The sequence below is a fragment of the Pseudorca crassidens genome, chromosome 4, assembly GCF_039906515.1.
Source record: "Pseudorca crassidens isolate mPseCra1 chromosome 4, mPseCra1.hap1, whole genome shotgun sequence".
NCBI lineage: Eukaryota > Metazoa > Chordata > Mammalia > Artiodactyla > Delphinidae > Pseudorca > Pseudorca crassidens.
Window position 1 is genome coordinate 31,955,594 of NC_090299.1, and position 25,201 is coordinate 31,980,794.

A 25,201-nucleotide genomic window follows, 5' to 3' on the forward strand; every position below is an offset into this window, starting at 1 on the left:
AACCCTGTTTTTCTCCTGACTTTTCTGTAGATTTCCAACTCAGAATCTCTTTCTGCCTGTTTCTTACTCAGGCAGCATCAAGTTCAGATACTGTGTTTTAGTTTGGCTTTTCACTTTTTTTTTGCAATTGTAATCTATGCTGTTTCTTCCTTACATGTAGTACTAACTTGTGTTTCCTGTCCTGCTCTGATGTCCTGTGTTGTAGGGCGTGATGCAGTGTAAGTAGCTCAATAAGAGTAGGTATGCATGGACTTTGGGGTCGGAAAGACCCAGTTCAAATATTCCGTCTCTTAGTCGTTCGTTTTGCAGCTTTGAATGTGTTATTGAAAGTTTTCTTATTTGTGAAACAGAGATATTATCTTACTGATTTGCTCTAAACATTAAATGAGGTATTTATAAAACACTTTGTTTTCATATTAGGAAGAACTCAATAACTGGTACCTATTTTTTTCTTCTCTTACCCCTGTAAGGGATATCATGAAATGCTTTCCAATGACACACCACCATGGTTGCCTTCCTTTGCTTCTTTAATAATCAGTGAGGGGGTGGAGAGACAGAAGATTATCAAGGACTTTTGGCTTTTTTTTTTTTTTTTTTTGCGGTACGCGGGCTTCTCACTGTTGTGGCCTCTCCCGTTGCAGAGCACAGGCTCCGGACATGCAGGCTCAGCGGCCATGGCTCACGGGCCCAGCCACTCTGCGGCATGTGGGATCTTCCCGGACCGGGGCATGAACCCGCGTCCCCTGCATCGGCTCAACCACTGTGCCACCAGGGCAGCTCTGGCTTTTTTTTTTTTTTTTAATTTATTTTTGGCCGCGTTGGGTCTTCGTTGCTTCTCACGGGCTTTCTCTAGTTACGGCGAGCGAGGGCTACTCTTCATTGCAGTGCACAGGCTTCTCATTGTGGTGGCTTCTCTTGTTGCAGAGCACAGGCTCTAGGCATGCGGGCTTCAGTAGTTGTGGCACGCAGGCTCAGTAGTTGTGGCTCGATGGCTCTAGAGCGCAGGCTCAGTAGTTGTGGCGCACAGGCTTAGTTGCTCCGGGGCATGTGGGATCTTCCCGGGGCATGTGGGATCTTCCCGGACCAGGGCTCGAACACGTGTCCCCTGCATTGGCAGGTGGACTCTCAACCACTGCACCACCAGGGAAGCCCCTTTGCTTTTATCAAAAGCAAATTTTGTGGTCGCTGTGCTTGGGAGGCAGGAAGAGGGAGGAAGATACTGGATTTGCTCTCTATTCCATGACCCTCTCTCTTCACACCTGCTGGGGGCCTGGGCTCAGCCAGGGCAAGGTAATTTACAAGAATAAAATCAGTTTGGTTGCTGATGGTTCTGAGCAAATACTTCTCTTACATTTGAATTGTGTTATTTTGAATCCTGAGACAGCTGAGGTTTATCCTTGAAGGTAAAGGAAATCTTTGGGAAAGTCTGTATTTTGTGAGGAATCAGGCCTCAGATTCCTGGCGTGCAGACTGAAGAGTTTGGATTCCACAATCTAAATTCCCTTTCAACTCTTAAAATTCTCTGATGGGAGTAATTATAAGGTGTGTCTAATTCTCTCCTACAAGCTGGAGAATGGAATGTCTAAGTAGATTTCATAATTTTTGCAAATCAGAAATGTGACTCTCATGACGACTGAATACTGTTCAGTGCCTGTACAGAGGGATGGAAATTCTAGAAGCATTTAGAATACTTAGTTGTACAAAGATTGAAAGTCATAAGTACCCAGAATCTACATGATGGGAAGGATGAACCTTGTCTTTCATTTGCCTCTCTTGATTTTCCCAGTCAACTTGAAGAGTTTAAAATGGTTCCTACCATTGAGAAATCAAGAGGCAGACCATTAAGATTTGGGAATTTCAAGAAAATAGGTTAATACTAAAGTGATGTGATAATGTACAACCAAGTATTTTAATGTGAAATTCATGAGATGAAGATACAGATTATTTTACCCAACAAAAATAGATAATTGATATGACCTTCTAAAGAATTTTCATACATTAAAACAAGTACATTTTTGATGATTTAGAAAAAAAAATTTGCACATTTACAAAAAAAAAAAAAAGTCCCTGTGCCTGAAGTTCTTTCATAAACCAGTTGATATATGAGTTTGGGTTTATGGAATGTTGACTTTAATAAAATTCATTACACTTGAAGAAAATTTTGATGTGAAATGTATAAAGAAATAGGTTATTTAAATGGGGACTTAAATAACTGTTCTATTTATTATCTTCAGTATTTTTAATTAAACAAAATTGAAAATATTACATACTTAACCAGGCTTCTAGGACAGTGGAATTTCTCCATTGTGGGGTACGAAGAAGATGGTGTAGTACTAGTGGTGTTGTATGTAAGTGTATAGTCCAGTTTTATAATTTTATAATGTAATATTTTAAATTTGGAAAGTAATTTGTTTATTTTTCTCTTGGAAACTACTGAAAATAAAATTTACCAAAATCCTTGCTAGGTTTGCAAGTAGAGAGGTAAATGATAGGTACTGTTTTCTAATGGAGTCAGGGAGCAAATGAGACTTTTATGTTTATAAAAAGGGGCGTGAATTAAAAATGGGGGAGAGACACACTCCGAGGTAATATGCCATAGTGGGATGATTCAGGAACAGTTCTAATTCTAAAGCATTTACATTATAAATATTATATGTATGGAGATGGGTAATTTAGGTTTCTATATATCAATGATTTTTGGTTTGTTAGTCGCACAGTATCTTTTTTTTTAAAGAATATTTATTTTTAATTAATTAATTTTATTTATTTATTTTTGGCTGCGTTGGGTCTTCGTTGCTGTGCGCGGGCTTTTCTCTAGTTGCAGCGAGTGGGGGCTACTCTCCATTGCGGTGCGCAGGCTTCTCATTGCGGTGGCTTCTCTTGTTGTGGAGCACGGGCTCTAGGCACGCGGCCTTCAGTAGTTGTGGCACATAGGCTCAGTAGTTGTGGCTCGTGGGCTCTAGAGTGCAGGCTCAGTAGTTGTGGCGCACGGGCTTAGTTGCTCTGCGACATGTGGGATCTTCCCAGACCAGGGCTTGAACCCGTGTGCCCTGCACTGGCGGGCGGATTCTTAACCACTGCGCCCCCAGGGAAGTCCTGCACAATATCTTAATCTATGATGGCTGGTAGGGAGAAGCCATTATAGGATTTGCATAGATCAGTCTCATTTCTTTAAGAGTTGATTATAATTTTAATCATGAACTACTCCCCTGTTAGCACTACTGGGTAGCAGAACTTAATTCTTACTTCTATTACATTGTGGAAGTTAAGTAAAGAGTCAAGTAAGCATTAGCTGCAAAAATGTATTTGGGGAGGAAATTCTGAAACAAATATTGATTTATTTCTATGACTTATTCTGAGTAGTCATTATTCTGGCATCCATTTTATTTTATTTTACTATAGTTGATTTGCAATATTGTGTTAATTTCAGGTGTTCAGCTTCAGATTCTTTTCCATTATAGGTTATTACAAGATATTGAATATAGTTCCCTGTGCTATGCCGTAAATCCTTGTTGTTTATTTTATACGTAGTCATGTGTATCTGTTAATCCCATACAGTACTCCTAATTTATCCCTCTCCCTCCCTTTTCCTCTTTGGTAACCATAAGTTTATTTTCTGTGTCTGTGAGTCTGTTTCTGTTTTGTAAATAAGTTTATTTGTATCATTTTTTTAGGTTCCACATATAAGTGATATAAAATATTTGTCTTTCTCTGACTTCACTTAGTATGATAATCTCTAAGTCCATCCATGTTGCTACAAATGGCAGTATTTCGTTTTTTTGTCATTGAGTAATATTCCATTGTATAAATATACCTGTTGAGCTGAGAAGGCAGAGATTGGCTTTTAGGGCTGCTGGAGGAGCTGAGACTTGCAGTATAGAGCTAAGGCAGCAGAAGACTGTGAGGGTGTTCCCCATGGTTCCTTGGACTGCAATGGTGCAGGGCAAGACTCTGAGGCCTGGTAGAGAGTGGCTGCAGTAAGTTTGAGAGTGGATTGAAGACACCAGAGGTTATTCATTGTTGGAAGATGACATTCCAGCTCAGCTAGAGTGGAGAAACCTTGCTAACACCCTTGGCATTCAACTAAGACATCAGAAACACATGCTTTAGGAACAAAGACCACACCCTAGAGAAACAGTGTATCAATTTGGGTACAGTCAGGAGGTGGGAAATCACACAGAATTGGACAGGGGAAGTTTAAAGAATTGTTAAGCTTTAATAGAGAAGTAACTATAAAAATGCAGAGTGAACTCTAAAGGGTGTCCTGGGGCTGAGGGAGATTACCAAAGGAAAAATAGATACACTTGGAAAAGGGATCCTCTCCCCAAAGCTGGGCTTCAGATCTCATTGGAAAAGGTATGGTTTCATCCCACTGGATGGTGAAGTTCAGTGGATTGCCTGGACCGCACTGGTTCACAGGTGCCACATAGCAGGGAACAACCCTCTGGTTCACAAGCTAGCTGGGGCTAATAGACTGGGCTCAGTGTGGGTCAGGGCATTGGAAGCTGGCTTGCTGCCGGATTGGTGCACGGTGTGATACCCATGTTGGAATTAATGCAAGAAACAACCCTCTGAGGCACAGGTGAGCACAGGGTGGTGAGTGAGTGAGCAGAGGGAGTCTGGGAGCTGCTGGTGGTAGGCTTGGAGTGCACTGGTGTTTGCATTAGGAGGGCTGCAGCAAGGTGGCCACTGGACTCAGGCTAGGGCGCTGAGGTTGTTGAAGGATTGTGCACTTTGAGTTTGCTGCTGGACCAGACTGCCACCAACTATCCCCATACTCAGGTACCACTACACACCCTTCCTTCTACAATGTCCCTCTACTGATAAAACTTAACATTTTGCTCACTGTGAAGGGGAAAGGCTTAGTTTTCAATCCGTTATCTCAGAGCAAATACTGAGGGTGAATTTGGATTTGAAAGGCAGTGGGTTGATAATTGGCCCCAAAAGCTAGACTGGACCTGCCCAACAAGGTTTAAAACTGAGCCTCAAAAAGATAAGGAGAGGTGCCAGTAAATTACCTGCCTGCTAGAATCAGGCTCTTAACATTCTAAAGGAAAAAAGCACCATTCAGACTCCTTAAAACAAGTCATTCGGGCTTCCCTGGTGGCGCAGTGGTTGAGAGTCCTCCTGCCGATGCAGGGGACACGGGTTCGTGCCCCGGTCCGGGAAGATCCCACATGCCACGGAGCGGCTGGGCCCGTGAGCCATGGCCGCTGAGCCTGTGCGTCCGGAGCCTGTGCTCCGCAACGGGAGAGGCCACAACAGTGGGAGACCCGCGTACCGCAAAAAAAAAAAAAAAAAAAAAAAATTCAAAGGAAAGCACAATTAAGCACATAGTAGTCAATCTGCTGAAAATTTATGATAAAGAGAGGAACCTTAAAAGTAGAGGGATGGGGAAGGTGAGAGGAAGAGGGAACAATAGGGAAATAATAGGAATGATGGCTGACTTCTCAAGAGCATTATGAACTAGAAGCAACGGAGTAACACTTTTAAGCGAGAAAAGAAGTAAAAACAAGTCTGTAATCTAGAATTCTGTATTCAAGCAAAAATAAAGGTGAAGTAAAGACATTTCAGATAAATGAAAGTTGCGAATTTTATTAGGGAGGAAAAGTTTTTCAGAACCCGCCAGCAGACTTCCCAAGAGATTCTATTATTTGCTTAGATGCTCATGCTGTAGGGCTGTATGTCAGGGAAGGCTGAAAAAGCAAGGACCCGACATTTTCATCATTTAGGGTGCTGTTTCTGTCATCAAGGAATAGGGAGATCAGGGCAAAGAGAAATCAGTTGTTGTGGAGGCAACTAGCAGTCTTTGCCACCTTTGAATTAAATTACTTTTATAATCAGAAAAAGAATGACAAAGCTATTTGTTATTTGCTACACAGGTGCAAGTAAAGCCAAAAATAAGTCATTTGTTGTTCAGTTGGCCATTTACAGATTCTTAGAGGGGCTTATAGGAAACTTATAGGTATCATCTTGTGTTCCTTCTTCACTGTGCATTCAGTTTCCCGATAATGATGCTAGCCACTGGGCATGAAAAGATAAATAATACATCCTGACCTCAGTCTGCTGGGTAGATAGATAGCTCTTACTGATTTTTAGCAGCCGTCTTCTGGGTAGTATGTCACCTTTAGAGAGTGAATGAATTTTCTTTAGAAACACTGGTTAGGAAGCAATTAATTCAACTGTGATTGTCAGAAAATACTTTACAGAATAATACTGACAGCAGCAATATTTGTGACTGTCCTCTATTGAGGGCCGGGTGGTGTCCTGAATTTTTTCAAAACTCCCAGCAATCTTTTGCATTAAGTATTATCATTCTCATTTTTATAAACTGGGAAACTGAGGCTTATATAAGGAAGTTGCCTCTAAGGGCATTCCATCACCAAGGGGCAAAGCTAGGATTCAAAGCTAGGACAACCTGACTCTAAATAAAGCCTCTTTCTTAACCAGATACTGATGGCTGTGGGCTGACTTGCATTCTCTGGATGAAAACATATTACCTGTTCAGTAGGTTGTAATGACTCACACTAGGCATTCTTGGAAGAGTTACATGTGATTTGCCTGTTCATGGCTGTTAAAATTTAAAAAGTATTCTCATAAGGGAACCATTCACTAAAATGCATACTGAAATCATTCAGGTCACCTGCAGGAGAATGCTGACTCCATGTTTGTTGTATTTACATTTAATTTACTCATATACCTTCTAAAAGAAGTCAGAGAAGCAGTTTAAATTTCTGGCAATTTTACAAGACAGAATTAGCACTGGCCCCTGTCACCAATATGCTTTTGAAAAATATTCCTAGTTTAATGGCCATTTGGCCCTTGAATGATTTAAGCATCCAGACATAAATACTTAATGAGAAAAGTAAGTTCACCTAAATTCAGAAAACTTAGACTGCCCTTTTAATTTAACTCTGTAAGCAGTAGCTATTTTTCCTGAGGCAGAAAAGATTTTCCATTTAAGTGGAGTTGCAGAGTTAGTTAATTGATGATTTGGTTCTGACTGACCCCTCGATAAAAATTCTGAGTGTGAACTAGCAAAGGTCTTCTGTGGGTCTGTTGTGAAGGGGCAGGGGGGAATGAGCTGAAATTTCATGAAGAGCTGAATCTGGGATGGGTGGGTGTATGTGGGGAACAGAGCATCATGCTTTGCCATCTTGTTCATACAGAACTGCTGCAGCTCAATGCAAGCAGAAGTAATACTGTAGTAGGAAAATAGGTAGTTTATTATAGGGCCTTAGGGTCCTTTCTATTTAGTTGGCTTGTGGGGAAAGCAAACTAGGATAGCGCTCTGGAGGCTCTTGAATGGTCTGTGTTTGGAAGTGGCACACGTCACTTGGGCTCTCATTCCTTCCGCCAGAACTCAGCCATATGGCCACGCTGCAAGGGAGACTGAGAATTGTATTAAACTGTGTGTTCAGGAAGAAGAAGGATGGTACAAGGTACATAGAAACAGAGGTATACGGAAAACTAAGCAAGTGGAAGAAAATCAAGACAATTATTAACTCTAGGAAAAGCAAACAGTTGTACAAGGAGAGGAATAAAATAAAGATGATAACAGCTAACATTTGTTGTGTACTTACTTGATACCAGGTACTGTTCAAAGTCCTCACGTTTCACGTGTTAAATTTCTTAAAAATTGAATGCGATAAATATTATTGTAATTCCCATTTTACAAGATGAATGTTTATTTCACCAAAGTATTGGTATCACTGTATTTCTTGGATAAATTGGATAGGGAATGAGACAGTGGCGTAAGAGCCAAATATCTTCTTCTCTTTTTTTAAAAAATGTATTTATTTTTTTATTTATGGCTATGTTGGGTCTTCATTGCTGCCCGCAGGCTTTCTCTAGTTGCAGCAAGCAGGGGCTACTCTTCTTTGCGGTGCGTGTGCTTCTCATTGCAGTGGCTTCTCTTGTTGCAGAGAACGGGCTCTAGGTATGCCGGCCTCAGTAGTTGTGGCTCGTGGGCTCTAGAGCACAGGCCTCAGTAGTTGTGACGCACGGGCATAGTTGCTCCATGGCATGTGGGATCTTTCCGGACCAGGGCTCGAACCCACGTCCCCTGCATTGGCAGGCGGATTCTTAACCACTGCGCCATCAGGGAAGTCCCATATCTTCTTTTACAGTAGGAAATATAAGTCATGTGGGAATAATGGCTATGTTACAGTTGATCCTTGAACAATGCAAATTTGAACTGTGCGGGTCCACTGATACACAGGTTTTTTCAGTAAATACCTGCGGTACTACATAGTTTTTGGTTGATTGAATCCATGGATGCAGAACCTTGGGTGCAGAGGGCTGACTGTGAGACATGAGCATCCACAGATATCGAGGATGACAGTATATAGTATCTAAAATTAAACAGTCGAGATGCAGCAGTGTACACATGCTGCTTAGAAATATAGAGGTAAGGACTTCCCTGGTGGTCCAGTGGTTAAGACTCCGCACTCTCAATGCATGGGGCCTGGGTTCAATCCCTGGTCAGGGAACTAGAGCCTGCGTGCCCCAACTGAAGATCCCGCGTGCCGCAGCTAAGACCCGGTGCACCCAAATAAATAAATAAATATTTAAAAGAAAAAGAAATACAGAGGTAAATATCTGTAGAAACAACTAAAAAAGTTGAAACTCCTCAGGGTGACCAATTCAAGCGTAGGGTATGGGATTGCCCCTGTGCTCTTGCACTTTCTGAACTATGTTAATAAAAATAAAGTACTTGGTAGAAGAGAAACTATCAAGAGAGATAAAATGAAAGTGATGTGTAGTGGTCATCATTTATACCTCTTTTCACACAGAACCGAGATGGTTTTGTAAATCACTAAATAATGGAGCCACACACTGAAAGGGAGCTAAGACCAAGTTTGTAGACCTGGGTTTGTCCTACACTCTCTTGGCCGAGTCACTTAACCTTTGAGGGTTTACTTCCTTGGAGTTTTAATGAGAACGATGGCCTCTTAGTTACCTTAACTTCTAAAGTTCTATAGTTCTAGGTGTCAGACTGACTAATTTTTGTTTTTAAACAGTATTAATGTGAAAGTATAGGCTACAGAGGTAGCTCTGGATGCAGCCTGGCTATTAGTCACAACCAACACCTTGTTTTATTCTTACCTGTATCTTAGGTAGTAATCATTTAGGTGACAGGATTTTCTCAGTACCGGTTTATGTAAATATTCATATAACTTAAATAATTTTCATCCAGTTTTTTTTAACCTATTAAAGTATAACATAGAGAAGAGTACATACATCACAGTGTACACACAGCTCAGTGAACTCTTACAGTGAGCATGCTCTGATTACCAGCACCCGGATTGGATCCTGGGTCAAGAAACAACATTACCAGGGACTCCTAGAACTAACATCGAAGTGGTTTAGGTACAAACTTTTATTTCCAAGGTTGGTCAAAGTAGTCAAACTTTCAGTTATAAGATGAGCAAGTTCTGAGGATCTGTTGTACAGCATGGTGTTTGCGGTTAATAATACTGTATTGCATACTTGAGATTTGCTAAGAGAGTAGATCTTAAGTGCTCTCACCATAGGCACAAAAAGGTAACTGTGCCGTAGTGAATGTGTTCATTAACTTGATTGTGGTATTTCACGATGTATATGTGTATCAAATCATTGCGTTGTAGGCTTTAAATATAAACAGGTTTATTTGTCAATTATACTCAATAAAGCTGCGGAGAAAAAAAGAACATTATCGTTACCCCAGAAGCCCCTTTCAGTTGCCTGTCTTAGAGGATCAACCACTAGCCTGATTTCTAACCAACATATTAGATTTTGAACTATATATAAATGACATCTAGTAGTTGTATGAAATCCTACACATAGACACAGATGTACATTCACATATCTCTTACCAGTAAAACAAATATATAGATACGTATACATAAACATCCATACCACATATACTTTTAGATTTTTTGGAAGGCGAGGGGTTGCCAGTTTTGTTTCTCGCTTCCCAAAGTGAACATTTTAATCTGTTGAGATTTCCTACTGATACTGACTGTATAAGAAGTATATGCATTTATTATCCACTTATTACTCCTAAGTGCTGGTCATAAAATCATGGTTATCTAATAGGAAAATTTTTGTTCTAGGTCCAGTGGCATTGCAGAGCACGGATGGTTGCAGGAGCCAACTTTTACATCGTTGGACGAGACCCTGCTGGCATGCCTCACCCAGAAACAGGGAAGGGTCTCTATGAGCCAACTCATGGCGCCAAAGTGCTGACCATGGCCCCTGGCCTAATCACCTTGGAAATAGTTCCCTTTCGAGTCGCGGCTTATAACAAGAAGAAGAAGCGGATGGACTACTATGACTCTGAGCAGTAAGCTTTACAGTCTCTGCACGAATCTGTGAAACACTTTGTGCTCTAAGCTGCTCCGAGGGCTTTAACGCATTGTCTCATCTTTATTATAACTTATCAGTGACAAGCTTTGTTGTACCCATTTCAGAGAAAGGCAAACCAGGGAAACGAATTTCTCAATATTTCAGAAGTTAGAAGTAGAAATAAAAATTGAATCTGGTTTCATGGTTCATGATCTCAGGAATTTTGTTGTGAAGTGTTTAAGGGCAGTAATGACATTTCTGTCTGCCATGTTACTGAGCATATAGAAGTGCTTAGGACTTAGTACCAAGGCCTAGTGATGATTTTGCTGGTAAGCCCAGGGGATCTATGTAATGAGAGTGAGTTTAACTAATGTTTGTATAATCGTTGGGTGAACAGGCACTGTCATAATTGCTTTACAGGTATTAATACCTGTAATTAATACCCCATAATAATCCTGTGCAGTAGGTGCAATTATTATCTTCCTTTTGTAGGTTGGTAGTAAGCTGAGGGCTACAAAGTTCAAATAACTTGCATAAGGTCACAGAGCCAGTAAATGGCAGCTCAGCACTTGAACTCAAGCAGTATGGCTCCAGAGCCTGTGCTCTTGACCACTAAGAGTGCAACTTCTTTCTTCAAAGATCTTAGAAGGAGCAAAAAAATAACAACCTTTTAATACGAATTATTGGTCGTATTGAGCATGCATCTATCTTCCTTTGACTGACAAACTTTTATTGCTCTCTATAGATAATATCGGTACGGACATACCTCAGAGATACTGTGGGTTCGGTTTCAGACCACTGTAATTAAAGCAAGTATCTCAAACAAGCAAGTCAGACAAATATATTGATTTCCTAGTACATATACAAGTTGTGTTTACACTATACTGTAGTATATTAAGAACGCAATAGCCGTATTTCTAAAAAAGCAATTTACATACCTCAATTAAAAAATAATTTATTGCTAAAAAATAAACTTCATTATCTGAGCCTTCAGTGAGTTGTAATGTTTTTGCTGGTGGAGAGTCTTGCCTAGGTGTTGAGGGCTGCTGACTGATCGGATGGTGGCTGCTGAAGTGGGGCGGGGCTGTGGTGATTTCTTAAAGCAGAACAGCAGTGAACTTTCTTCCTTCCACAAATGGTCTCTCGATAGCGCACAACGCTGCTTAATAGCATTTGACCACAAGAGAGCTTCTTTCAAAATTGGAGTCAGTCCTCGCAGACCCTGCCGCTGCTTTTTATCAACTAAAGTTTATGTAATATTCTAAATTCTTCGTTGTCATTTAAAAATCTGTACAGCATCTTACTGGGAGTAGATTCCACCTCTGGAGACCACTTTCTTTGCTCATCCGTTAGAAGCAACTCTTCATCTGTTTAAGTTTTATTGTGAGATTGCAGCAATTCAGTCACATCTTCAGGCTCCACTTCTGATTCTAGTTCTCTTGCTATTTCTACCATATCTACAGTTTTTTCCTCCACTGAAGCCTTGAACCCCTCCAGTCATCCATGTGTGTTGGAATCAGCTTCTTCCAAACTCCTGTGAATGTTGGTATTTTGACCTCTTCCCAGGAGTCACAAATGTTCTTAATGGCATCTAGACTGACGAATCCTTTTTAGAAGGTTTTCAGTTGACTTTGCCCATGTCCATCAGAGGAATCACTATCGATGGCAGCTATAGCCTTATGAAATGTATTTCTTAAATAAGAAGACTTGAAAGTGGAAATTAGTCCTTTATCCACAGGCTACAGAATGGATGTTGTGGTAGCAGGCATGAAAATAGCATTACTCTCGTTGTACATCTTAATCAGAGCTCTTCGGTGACCAGGTGCTTTGTCAGTGAGTCGTCACATTTTGAAAAGAACCTTTTTTTCTGAGCAGTATGTCTCAACAGTGGGCTTAAAATATTCAGTAAACCATGTTGTAAACAGATGTGCTGTCATCCAGGCTTTGTTGTTCCATTTATAGAGCACAGGCAGAGTAGATTTAGCATCATTCTTGAAGACAGTAGGATTTTGGGAATGGTAAATGAACATTGGCTTCAACTTAAAGTCACCAGCTGCAGTAGAGAGGCCAAAGGACAAGAGAGCCTGTCCTTTGAAGCTTTGAAGCCAGGCATTGACTTCTCTTTAGCTGTGAAGGTCCTAGGTGGCATCATCTTCCAAGAGGAGGCTGTTCATCTACATGGAAAATCCGTTGTTTAGTGTAGCCACCTTCATTAATGATCTGAACTGGTTCTTCTGGATAATTTACTGCAGCTTCTACCCCAGCACTTGCTGCTTCACCTTGCACTTGTATGCTATGGAGGTGGCTTTCCCTTAAATCTCATGAACCAGCCTCTGCTGGCTTCAGACTTTTCTTCTTAAACTTCCTCACGTCTCTCAGCCTTCATAGAATTGAAGAGAGTTAGGGCCTTGCTCTGGGTTAGGCTTTGGCTTAAAGGAATGTCGTAGCTGGTTTGATCATCTGTGCAGACCAGTAAAACTTTCTCCATATCAGCAATAAGGCTTGTTTTGCTTTCCTGTCATTCATGCGTTCACTGGAGCAGCACTTTTAATTTCCTTCAAGAACTTCTCCTTTGCACTCACAGCTCGGCTGTTTGGCACAAGAAGCCTAGCTTTCAGCCTGTCTTGCTTTTCAACATGCCTTCCTCACTAATAAGCTTAATCATTTCTAGCTTTTGATTTAAAGTGAGACACGTGCAATTCTTCCTTTGATTTGAAAACTTAGAGGCCATTGTAGGGTTATTCACAGACCTAGTTTCAATATTGTTGTGTCTCAGGGAATAGAATAGGGAGGCCCAAGGAGAGGGCAAGAGACTGGGGAACTGCCAGTTGGTGGAGCAGTCAGAACACACACATTTATCGATCAAGTTCACCATCTTATACGGGCGTGGTTCACGGCGCTCCAAAACCATTGCAGTAGTAACATCCAAGATTATAGATCACCAAATATAATAATAATGAAAAAGTTCGAAATATTGTGAGAATTACCAAACTGTGACACAGAGACACGAAGTGAGCAAATGCTGTTGGAAAAATGACGCTAACAGACTTGCTTGATGCAGGGTTGCCACAAACCTTCAATATGTGAAAAGCGCTACAAAGTGAAGTGCAATAAATGAGATAGGCCTGCAGTTAGTACACTCTGTAAATTTATAGTGGCAGTGTGAGGCTCTAGAATCAGAAGGTGTGAGTGCTAGCCCTGTGCTTCCTGCGTGACTTGAGATTCCTGTGTCACCTCTGGCCTTGTTTCTTCCTCTCTACAGTGATGGCAGTGGATGAGCTGATTCCCTTCCAGCTCAAAACCTGTAGTCATTTCCGGGAATCGTAGCTCCTAGTTATTTTTACATTAGTAGGTGCTTCATGCTTTGTTGATTGATGCTTATTTAGTACAAATTACATCTGCTTATTTAGTACCCCTGCTTTTTTAGTATAAATTGCAATTCATGTTCAGTAAGTAGTTGCCTCTCAGTATCTGGGGCGGGGGGATCGGTTCCAGGACCCCCCGCAGGTAACAAAATCTGCAGCTGCTCAAGTCCCTTATATAAAATGGTGTATAGTATTTGTATGTAACCTACACACATCCTCCTCTCTACTTTAAATTACCTCTAGAGTACTTACAATATCTAATACAATATAAATGCTGTGTAAATAGTTGTAAATGCTATGTAAGTAGTTGCCTGCCCATGATAAATTCAAGTTTTATTTTTGGCCTTTTGTGTTTTTGTGGCATCAGTTGTTATTTCTCCTCATTCATTTCTTATTTTGTTTATTTGGGTCCTCTCTCTTTTCTTCTTGGTGAGCCCGGCTAGAGGTTTGTTGATTTTGTTTACCCTTTCAAAAAACCCGCTCTTGGTTTTACAGGTTTATATTTTGGAACTTTCTGGAATTCTCCCCTTACCTCCAGATGTTTTCAATCAGAGGTTGTTTGAATCCTTGGATGTGGAAACCATGGATATAGAGGGTTGGCTCTATTTTTAATTTATGTTTTATCAGTTCACCTCTACTGGCAGGTGCTAATTAAAAACTGACTGAGTCTAATAACTTCTAATCTGAGAGCGCTCATCTTTTTTCCCTTGATACTGTGCAGTTGACTGCGATTCAGGAATAACGCTGATCCTAACCCTGTGTCCTCATTTGTTGTAGCCTTTTTTGTAATGGTGCAGACAAGAAGGAAAAAGAAACTTTTTAAAAACAACACATTCTCTTGTTTCTGAAAGGGGCATAAAATTTGGTGTCATTTAATTAAATGATAAGTTATCTGGATAAAGAAATACTACTGTTAACAATGGAGTTTGAGGGATTTGTTGGCTTCTCGTTTAAGGATAATAATTCTGGAGAAAATGCATAATTTTAGATGACAGCAGTCTTCTCTGAGTGATGGACTGTAGCAATATACAGGAAAACCTTATGAGTCAATGAACAGAAAAGGCTTATTGGATAGCTGGTTTGGGGAAATATGAAAGAACTCCTGACTGTTCCCAATAGCCTTGGTGTGGCCACTCGAGACTATTATTTTCTGAAGATCCAAGTTGTGGCCCAGGTTATAGTATACTTCAGAACCACACCATGAGAAGAATTTGCAATAAACCAGAATATTTTTACCCTTGTACAAAATCAGGGTTTGCCAATACCTAGAAACAGCTCTAAATCGTGGCGTGTTTTGTTTTGCCCTAAAAATAAATGTGTTTATGTATGTCTATATATATATACTTATATACACACATTCTACAATTTCACTGTCTAAAAAAAAGTGCAGCTATAAAAGTGATGTGCTGAGAACTGTAAATGGACCAAAGAGATGCCTTACAAGCTTAAAGAAAATTTCTTTAAAGAAAAAGTAATTAGAGTAAACCTTGAACTATATTACTGCAAAAGGTGATTGAAAGTACAAATTAAATGTTAAGGAAAATAAAAAAGTTTCAAATATAGGTCTGTCCTTCTGTGGTTCAAAATATGTAGGGCCACCATCAGAGATTTTAATTTCCTTAGACTGGAGAGAGGATTACCCGTTGACAGTTCTTTTGAAAGCCCCCCCCGCCCCCCCCCCCCCGCCCCACAGAGGGTAGCCTTGCCTTCCTACAAATCTGTAGACTGTGTAGTGTCAGAGATGGAATCCTGGGCAGGGCAGCCCTTCACTTCTCACCCAGCATGCAATTTATTTGTATACTTTGTGTACAAGATGTTTGAGCATAACCTTGTTCTGAAAGTAACAATTAATCACTTATAGAGTGAGGGGTGAGAAATAGAATTGTTCTGCTAGTGGCCAAATGCTTAAAACTTAGGTGAGTTTCCATTTTGATGAGTTAAGGAAGCAAAACTAAATAGAGTTGAGCTTTTCTTTTACACTTCTTGTGCCGCTGTGTTTCCTTCCTGTGGTTTCTTTGCGTGATCAGCTGATTTAATCACACACAGGATCCTAGAACCCATCTGTATGTAGCTGAATGATGTGCTGGGAAACCCTTGATAACTTTCATGTTTTGTTAAATCTGTGTAATATTTCTTTAAGTCTCTCTTTTAATCATTCAAAAGCTAAATAATTACATCAGTTCTCATAAGATTTTCCAGTGATGAATTCTATATTAGTTGCATAACTGGCTCATTTTCTTGGAATTTTTTTTGAGTTACCAAATGTTTATAAATTGTAACTTGGGAAGCTTTAAAACTGCCTTAGTTTTCTAATTTTTTTATATTTATGTTCAAATATAATTAAGTTGATGGGGTGTGTTGGAAAGTGATTAAAATTTTGTGGAAAGGCGATAGTCTTTGATGTAGTGAGAAAACACAGTTATTAATTATGCACATATGAGGTTGTCTTATGTTTGATTAATGGATGTTATTCAATGCTAGATTTTATGTAATTAATGATTTTGTAGCTTTTGATTTGATTAAATAGCAGTGTAAGGCAAGGCTTAGGGAGAAAGAAACAAACTTCATCAAGATTACAGGCAAGATATTATTGATAAGAATTATGATAAAAATCATCTGTTTATACTTAGGAAGTTAAGTAGGTTCATATTAGCTGTAATAATGACTCAAGGAAATATAGTTTTAGGAGTACAAGATTAAAGCCCATTCTTTCAGATATTACAAACTTTTAGAGATAATTCAGCTATTTCTATTTTTTTCTCCTTTATGCAGTAAATCTTCTTTGTATTTGGATAGATAAATGCAAAATTTAGGTTGAGATTATTGAAGTAGCAACTCACCAAAAAGAGAGTGCACATGAGTGAGAGTGCCTGGTGGAAATGGGTCAGTGAAGGGACAGGTGGACATAAATGTTTGCTGTCTGGTTATTTCCATGTTATCAGTAGAGTACTTCTTTCATACTTTTTAATGCTAGAGTATACCTTAAATCATGTACTATTAGTGTCTTTTTTTTTTTTTTTTTGTGGCGTGTGGGCCTCTCACTGTTGTGGCCTCTCCCGTTGCGGAGCACAGGCTCCGGACGCGCAGGCTCAGCGGCCATGGCTTACGGGCCCAGCCGCTCCGTGGCATGTGGGATCTTCCCGGACCGGGGCACGAACCCGTGTCCCCTGCATCGGCAGGCGGACTCTCAACCACTGCGCCACCAGGGAAGCCCTATTAGTGTCATTTTTTAAAAGCATTCTACTTAGAGGCGTCCTTCAAGGCTTTTCTCGTGTATTCTTAACTTCTTTTATTTACTTTCTACAGGAAAGCTCATCTGTTCTAGTGGTTTCTGTGTGGTGACTCTTAAAGCTATTCCTCAGTGTTTCCAAGTTGCTAATTATGTTAGTTTTCTATTGCTGTGTAACAAAGTGACACAAATTTAGTGGCTTAAAACATGACTCATTTCTTACCTCACAGTTCCTTAGGTCAGAAGTCTGGGTGGGCCAAGCTGGACTCTGGCCAGGCTGGGCTCTTATCTGAAGGCTCTGAAAAGAATCAACTTCCAAGATGACCCTTGTTGGCAGAATTCAGTTCCTTACGGGTTTAGGACTGAGCTCCCCATCTTCTTACTGGCTATCACAGTGCGGGGGAATTGCTCTCTGCAGCTAGAAGCCACGTTGAGAGTCTTCCTTGTGGACCCCCTCATCTCAGCAGTAGAACCTCCCTCAGGTCAAATCCCTCTCAGGCTTCAAATCTCTGACTACTGCTGTCATCTGAGAATATTTGCTTTTAGAGAGCTTTAGTGATTAGGTTAGGCCCACTCAGATAATTTCAGTATTTTAGATCAATTGATTAGCAACTTTAATGGCATCTGCAAAATTCGTTTTGCCATATAAGGACATATCATGGTAGTAACACCATGGGGTGAAGGTCATGAAGGCCATCTTAGAATTCTATCTACCACGCCAATGGGTGTTTTCTGCTTAGATTTCTTGTTATTATTTAAAATGCCCAGAAGCAACTTTACCTTTCCCCTCATCTATCTCCAAGTCCTAAATTTCCTTAGTTACTTGTTCTCCCCGTTGTGTAGAATCTTGAAGTCCTTTATCCTTCCACCTCACTCTTCACATCCAGGTCTTGTCATATTGACCCCTGAAATATTTCTTGTGTGAGTTCTTTTCTTTTTCTTTCTTGCTATGTAGTCTTTGCCATACATAAATATTTCTGTTAGAGTACTGGGGAACTGTCTTTTCCATTCATTTATAACGTGCTTTGTTTTTATTAATTTTGATGTTCCTTTTAAAAACTTGTAGAAGTCTGACTGTAACTGCATGAACTTGCCAATGAATCTTGTCCTGTGTTTGTAGATTTTGCACATATTTTATTGCAGGGGGTTATTGCATAACCATTAACTGATAAGGTCTAATTTAAAATCTATTGCATTGTCTTTTCTTACTATACATTTTAATCATAATTAGGGACATAATACTATGTATATTTTTGAAAGTCAAATTATATATTTTATATATGCTGTGTCTTGTTTTAAAGTCAACATGTTACATTGAAATTAGTGTAAAACTTTCCAACTTTGCTATGCTTTATTCATTTATTAACTATTTGTTGAGTCTTTACTACGTACATGTCATTGCTAAATGTGGGCACTGTGGTTGGAAACAAGCAGATATTGTTGTTGCCTTCATAGGACTTACATTCTAGAGAAGACAGACAGTAAACCACTTAAGGATGGCATGTGCTTTGCGGAAGACTTGTGGGAAGCTCTGCTAGCACTTGTGTGACCAAGTCTGGGTTATCAGGGATGGGTTCCTGGAGCAAGAGACATTTGAGCTGAGCTCCAAAAGATGAGTTAGGCATTCCCTTGGTAAAGAAGGAGGTAATAGCATTCTGGACAGAGGGATAAGTGCATGCAAAGGTGCTGAGGTGAGATAGACTCAGAGGGTTTGGGAAGAAGGCCAGGGTGGGCCGGAAAAGAGAGTGAAAGGAGGAGGATGAGACGGGGACTAGATAAGGCAGTTCTTTGAAAGGTACACACTGGAATAGATTTTGAAAAGATAGTGTGTTGTTACCATGTACATTAAATATTGGGAAGTTCAGGTTTTTGGTAATTAGGTAAGTTGGATTATACAGGTTGATTCTCCTGAGAAATGAACTAAAAATTCTGGATAAAGGAAAACGTTTTCATGAAAGTATTGTGGTGCTGCTAAGATGGTAAGAACGGTGAGGCTAAGCCACTAAATGAAGGTTAGAACTTCAGGTAAGTTGAGTGTTGAAGTTGCTTCTGTCCTGGTTGACCTAGCAAACTTGAGTGTTGATTTCCATGGTCTTGACCGAGGTGGGGAGTCCCAACAGGAGACACTCCCATTAAGCTGATGCTCCCTCCCACCTTAGGTAGTTAAGAGAGAATCTGAAGGGAACCCCACCCATTCCCCTACCCCAGGAGACTGAGCACAGCCCTGAGCTTTAGACTTCAAAGCTCAGAACTGTTCACATGGGCCAAACTCATACTACCCGGGTTGTATCAAAACAAAACAGATAAACAACCCAAAAGCCCTCAAGCCATGAAATTAGTTTTTGGTGGTTCTTAACTGGGCATGCTTCTAAATATTCAGCAGAAGCAAATGTAGACTGTCGCTAGAGCATTACTCCTGTGTCCTAGACCTCAATTTATTCCCACAAATAATTATACAAGCGTAATGAACAGCTTAAGTAAAAAATGATAAAGTATACAAGGAAACATAGCACCAAAGCAAGGAAAAAAAAAAAAAGGGAAACTACAGTTGGCACAAGCAGACCTGCAGAGACTTCACATACTAGAATTACCAGACATGGATTACAAAGTAACTATACTTGCCGTGTTTATTAAAACAAAAACAAGTTTGAAACTACTACACGGCACATAAAAGTATAGAAATGACCTAGCAGTATAGAAAAGAGAAAGATAGGAGGGAAGCCAGCGTGAAGGTGTGCATTAGTGCAGGCAAGAATGAATGAAATGATGGTTTAGGTTTAGGTAGCTTGCAACAGGGGGGTTGGAAGAAAGATGAGTAGGCTTCCCTGGAAACTTCTTGTTTGACTGAATGTCTGATAGGAGCTGTTCTCTAGCTTTTATTTATAAGATTTTTGAGGGGAGGAAAACATGATGAATTAAGGATTTTGATAAATTAGTTCGAGACAATTAAATTTTTCATGTATTTCAGTTGGTCTTTGGTTTGGAAAGAAAAATTGTTAAATTTGTCATGCATGATGCCATGCTTTTTGGCTCCTGGAAAGAAAGCCATAAATAACTAATTATCTGGTTTTGAACAGATGATTTGTATTTGAAGAGAATTCTTAGTGTTTTTATGTATACTGTATTATATATGAGTTTCTTTCGAGTTAAATGAAAGGTAGTTAGCCCCCAAATAGTTAATTAGATTCACTTATAAGTTACTACCATTATTTTTAGTTCTATCAGAGAAGCTCCCCTTTGCGTCTCTGATTGCTTATCATCTAATTAGTATTTTTTAAAAAGCTGGTCTAATTGAATATGAACTTTTGAGAGATAAAATTGAAGGCCCCTGGGCTGACCCCAGCTTCTTGTCTGACAGCTTGTGCTGGTGGCTCTGATGGCCACATATGTGAACCGAGAGACAGCAGATATTTGTAAAGAATTAAAATCTTCAACAAGTGGCCAAGAGCTGTTGTACTTTGCAGTTGGTCAAGATGCTGGCCATATGTAGTTGTGTGTCCCACATGGGACAAGATGCTGGACCCACAGGGGTGTGCTTTTTCTGTCCTTGCGTTCTAACACCTTCCCCTTCAGTTGTTTTTGTTTTGTTTTGTTTTTTGGTGTGTGTGTGTGTTTTGAGAGGAGGTGTTCTGTCAGCTGTGGATTGTAAGAATCTGTGACCAAGTGGTTTTGAAAAGGGAAGAAAAAAAAGCAGACTTGCATTTCCTTTTTCAGGTGCCATGGAGATGGGTTAACGAGTGTAATTGATGGACTAGCTAGGATTGCTTTGTAGTGAAAGCCTAAGCTTTAGTAGCCTTTTCTGCTTCTGCCAGATTCCCGATTACTCACAGGTAAAGAAGTTCAGAGCTCGTTTTAGAGCATTCCCCCAAAGCCTCAGTTTTTAACTTGATTTATTTTTTTCTGTAAAATGCTATCCATTTGAAGATGTAATTGTGAAAACTGTGATTGGATTACAGATAGTGACTCTAGTGTCAAGTCCTTGCACCTGACTTCTGGTAAAAAAATAAAATCCTCATGTGAGGGATAGAAATACAAGTCTGAGGCAGAGGGAAATAAATGTTTTCCGTAGCCAGGGTGGAGTGGAACCACCAGCATGTGGCAGCAGAAACTCCCGTTTCATGCGATGAAGAAATGCTTGTGGCATGCGGGGCAGATAGAGTGTGAAATAGCATCAGGAAAAGAGGTACCCAGGGACTTTGGTTTTAAAATTCAATTTCAGAAGGAATGCAAGCCGACTTCTGGATTTCAGACTGTTTGGCATTGTGAGGAAAGAAAGGACTTTAATTGGTCTGGCTTTTTCCTTTTAATCACAAAGTCAGGACAGAGTCATTCTACAAGCTGCTCCCTCATTTCTTTTTCATTGCCCCATCAGGAACAGGTACTTTATGCATGGGACACAGGGTTTCCTTTCTGAATTCAAAATTTTAAATTGACATGGCCAGAAAGATCTACGGTCATAATTTTCCTTAATGACACTTATTTAGGGAATTGATAAGTGACCCTCCTAAGGAACTAAAACATTCAAGCAATATTTGTCAAATGATTCTCAGCTGAACTAACCAGTTTTACATCAGGTTGGAATGAGGGTTTTTTAGATGCAATTGGAGAGATCTGGACCCCTCCACACCCTTGACTTCCTCTCCAGATGCTGCTTTGCCGAGCCCTGCCCTGAGGGGTAACCTCTCTAGCCTAGAGATAGTCACCAAACTGTGTTGATGGATCCTATTATCAGTTCATTCCCACACAGGTTCTGTTTACCCACAGGAGACAACCTTGCATTTTTATTGAGAAGGTTGAGACCATCTTGCATTAACCGCCTCATCTTTTTCTAACTCCACGTCATCACTATTTCTTCTTTTCTTCATTTTTCACCCTCCTTGTCAGAGCTCCTTTCTGTGTGTTCTTCATCCCAGACTTCTCCGTCTTTCATTTCTTTCCTGTTACCCTCTCCTGGCTTTTCATCCTCCTCCCTTGTCTCATTCTATGCCACTATTTTCTTCTGCCTATACACATGCTAAGACCTCCCTTTTCTTGTAAAAAAAAAAGAAAATCTTTTCTCCACTGTGTGTCTCTGCCACTTTACCACTCCATCTCTTTCCTTCATCATCCACTGAAACTCCTTGATTAAAGAAAATTTAAATTCTGATGCGTTTATCCAGTGGATTTTTCCGCCCCCCCCCCCATGGTCATCTTCCTTAGCCCCTCTGTGGCCTTCACATTAAAATTTTATCTTTTTCCATGACCTGCATATAATCATCTTGGTTTTCTTCTTACTCTTTCGACAAATGCTTTCCCTTTTGGCAAGTCTTCTTTCTTGGAGAGCTTATCCATTTTCTCAAACTGGGTTTTCATTTTAGTGTTGATAAATTTAAAAATTTATCAACCTTTCCTGAATTTTTTGGAAATCTCCTCTTATAGTCTTGCTTTCTTCCTAGGCCCATCTCACATGCAGTCAATTCTTTTTCTCCCCTTAAGTTTGTAGTCATTTATGTAAGAGAAAGATGATAGCTTACTTCATATTTGAACTATTGTAACCAACACATCTGCATGGGCCAGTTTATTATAGTAGATTTGACTTTCCTTGCACATTGAACACATGATAGAAGTGGGAAATACTCCCTAGATTTAAACTACTTGAATCCATCTTGCTTTGGAGCAATATCTGTTAAACTTTCCTTTTCTTCGGTCATCTTTGAAAATGTGAGCAGACATTTAAAAGATGTTTTACCTAAGAAGATGAGAGCTGTTGAAATATCGAGTTGAATGTATATCTTCCTGTCTTTCTGGTAGTGCAGGGAATAGAAGAGCGGACAGGTGACTAGGGGAAGGTGTCACATGCCTGAGTTAAAGAAGTACTGACTTCTGCTTAATAGCAAGAGATGGGATTATAAAGCATTAACGTTGATTTTCCTGTGGCTGATTAAATGAGTTACACTTTTTTTTTTTTTTTTTTTTTTCTGTACGCGGGCTTCCCACTGTTGTGGCCTCTCCCGTTGCGGAGCACAGGCTCCAGATGCGCAGGCTCAGCGGCCATGGCTCACGGGCCCAGCCGCTCAGCGGCATGTGGGATCTTCCCTGACTGGGGCACGAACCCGTGTCCCCTGCATCGGCAGGCGGACTCCCAACCACTGTGCCACCACGGAAGCCCACTTTTTAATATTCTTATCCTGTATGTGTAGCATTCCAGAATAAAACTCTCAGACTCTTAGGTGTTTCAGAGTGGGGTAGGACATTCATTAAAGTCTGGGTACCTCACTGGGGAGTTGGAAAGGCCAGAGTTAGGGACAGCAGCAAATATGAGAGGGAAACCTAGATCCAGGACCAAGAGTCAAGTTGATCTTAGGAACTAAAAGTAGTGGGCAGGCCTAAGGACAGGCCAGATGCAAGATACGTAGAGGCTGGTGATAATATAACCAAGTCCAATGTTCAGAAGACCAGTGAGCAGTCGGGTCATTGAGCACACAGACAGTGCAAATTAGAAAAGCAGGAGAGGCCAGAAACTGGGGCACACTGGATCATGAGGAAATCACAATAATTCTTCCTTGGTCTGGAGCTCAGTCCTACCAAGTGGACAACCCAAGAGCTCATAGATAGACTAAGTGAACCAGGTTCCCCCAATAAAGTGGAGGTGAGCAAGGTCAAGAGAGAAGCTAGATCGGAAGATGACTATTGAAGAGGTCATGAAGGGCATGTAGAAACCTCTAGTGTGAATAGTCCAGATTTAGAGGAAAGGGAATATATAAGGAGCTCAGATGAACCACAGCAATCAGAAACCCCTTCTTACCCGTTTTTAGTGACTTGTATAAGACTCTAAATGGTTCTATATTGAATAAAAATTTTCTGTACATATACCTTTTCATTCTTTCATATTTCACCAAATATTTACTGAGTTCCTAGTTAGAAAGCTAATAAAGTACTTGATCACTGGTCATTATTTACTGAATATGCTGTATGTCCCAGCACTGTTCAGATATACTGTTTACTGCTGATGTCTGTCATTTAGGGGTGAATCAATAGCCATTGTAACTCCTGTTGGGCCAGAATAGGGAGTGTAATGCTATGTCAGCATCCTGTTTATCTGCTCTCATCAGGGCAGTGTTCTAAATGATTGAGGTTTCAGATCAGTTAAAGGTCACATTATTTAAAATTTGTAAATCACTTTTGGATAGAGATTTTAAAAATAAGCTCTTATTGATAATAATATATTATTTAAAATTTTATTTTGATATTGATAATATAAATCATCATTGTAGAAAACTGCAGAAAACATCATGACAAAACTAAAAGCACCTGTGATACCACTTCATAGAAATAACCACTATTAACGTTTGGGTGTATTTCTTTATGATCTTCTCCTCCCCGCACCCCCTTATTTTAACAAAATTGCATTGGTATTGTATATAAAGTTTTGCGTCCTGATTATTTCACTTCCCATTATTACATCGTGAACATTTTATCCAATCTTTAACTATACTTTAATGACTATGTAATTCTGCTCAGGACTGTACCACAGTTTACTTAGACCTTCAACTGTTAGATTATTTACAACATTTTAACTATCATAAAACAGTTTTCAGACAGCTACCTTTATGCATAATGTTTGTTGGCATCTCTGATTATTTCCTTTACGTAGATTCCTAGAAGTGTGATTATTAGTTAAAACATACCTGGCTTACCTCTAGAAACAAGGGGCATTTGCAGTTTATGGTTTCACTCAATTCTCAGATTAACTCCACAAATAGCAAAGTGGGGATGGAACATACAGTCGCTGACTAGGAGTAAACAGGGGATGTGATCTGGTGACTTGAGTGACCCAGAACTCTTGCTCTGTTCTTGGGTCTGCTATCTAGTCGGTTCCCTTGTTTGAGGGAAGAGGTTGAAATTACCAGTAGACAGTATGTGTCATAGCCATAGGTGCTCTGTGCTTAATGGTCTAAGGGCTTTTGTGTGTTTTTGTAGGTGTGAAGGTGAAAAGAACTAACACTACCTTTGTGTAATAGCTTATCAATGGAATAATATTAATTACTGCTACTTACGTGCTGTTGTTATTTTTTAAGTTCCAGTTTTTCTCTTAATGTTCCAAAATGCATTTAGCTTTCCAGATTCAGACTTCCTAAAAAGTTTTCAATATGTGCATCTAAATTAGATGTTTTTCTAAAAAATGTCTAAATTATTAGTTGCCAGGGGTTGGGGAGGAGGGAGGGAAATGGGTATGTCTATAAAAGGGCAACCTGAGGGATCATTATTGTTTTTTTGTTGGTTTTTTTTGTAAGTTTTG

General features: G+C 40.0%; 1 protein-coding gene across 3 annotated transcripts in view; it reads left to right on the forward strand.

Moving 5' to 3' along the window:
* PAPSS1 (3'-phosphoadenosine 5'-phosphosulfate synthase 1) overlaps positions 1-25,201 on the forward strand; it is a 108,811-nt gene that overhangs the window by 82,707 nt on the left and 903 nt on the right. For all 3 annotated transcript variants that reach the window (XM_067735390.1, XM_067735392.1, XM_067735389.1), the window contains one exon: positions 10,098-10,327. In XM_067735390.1, coding sequence (XP_067591491.1) covers positions 10,098-10,327 — 230 coding nt within the window. The remainder of the gene's footprint in view (positions 1-10,097; positions 10,328-25,201) is intronic.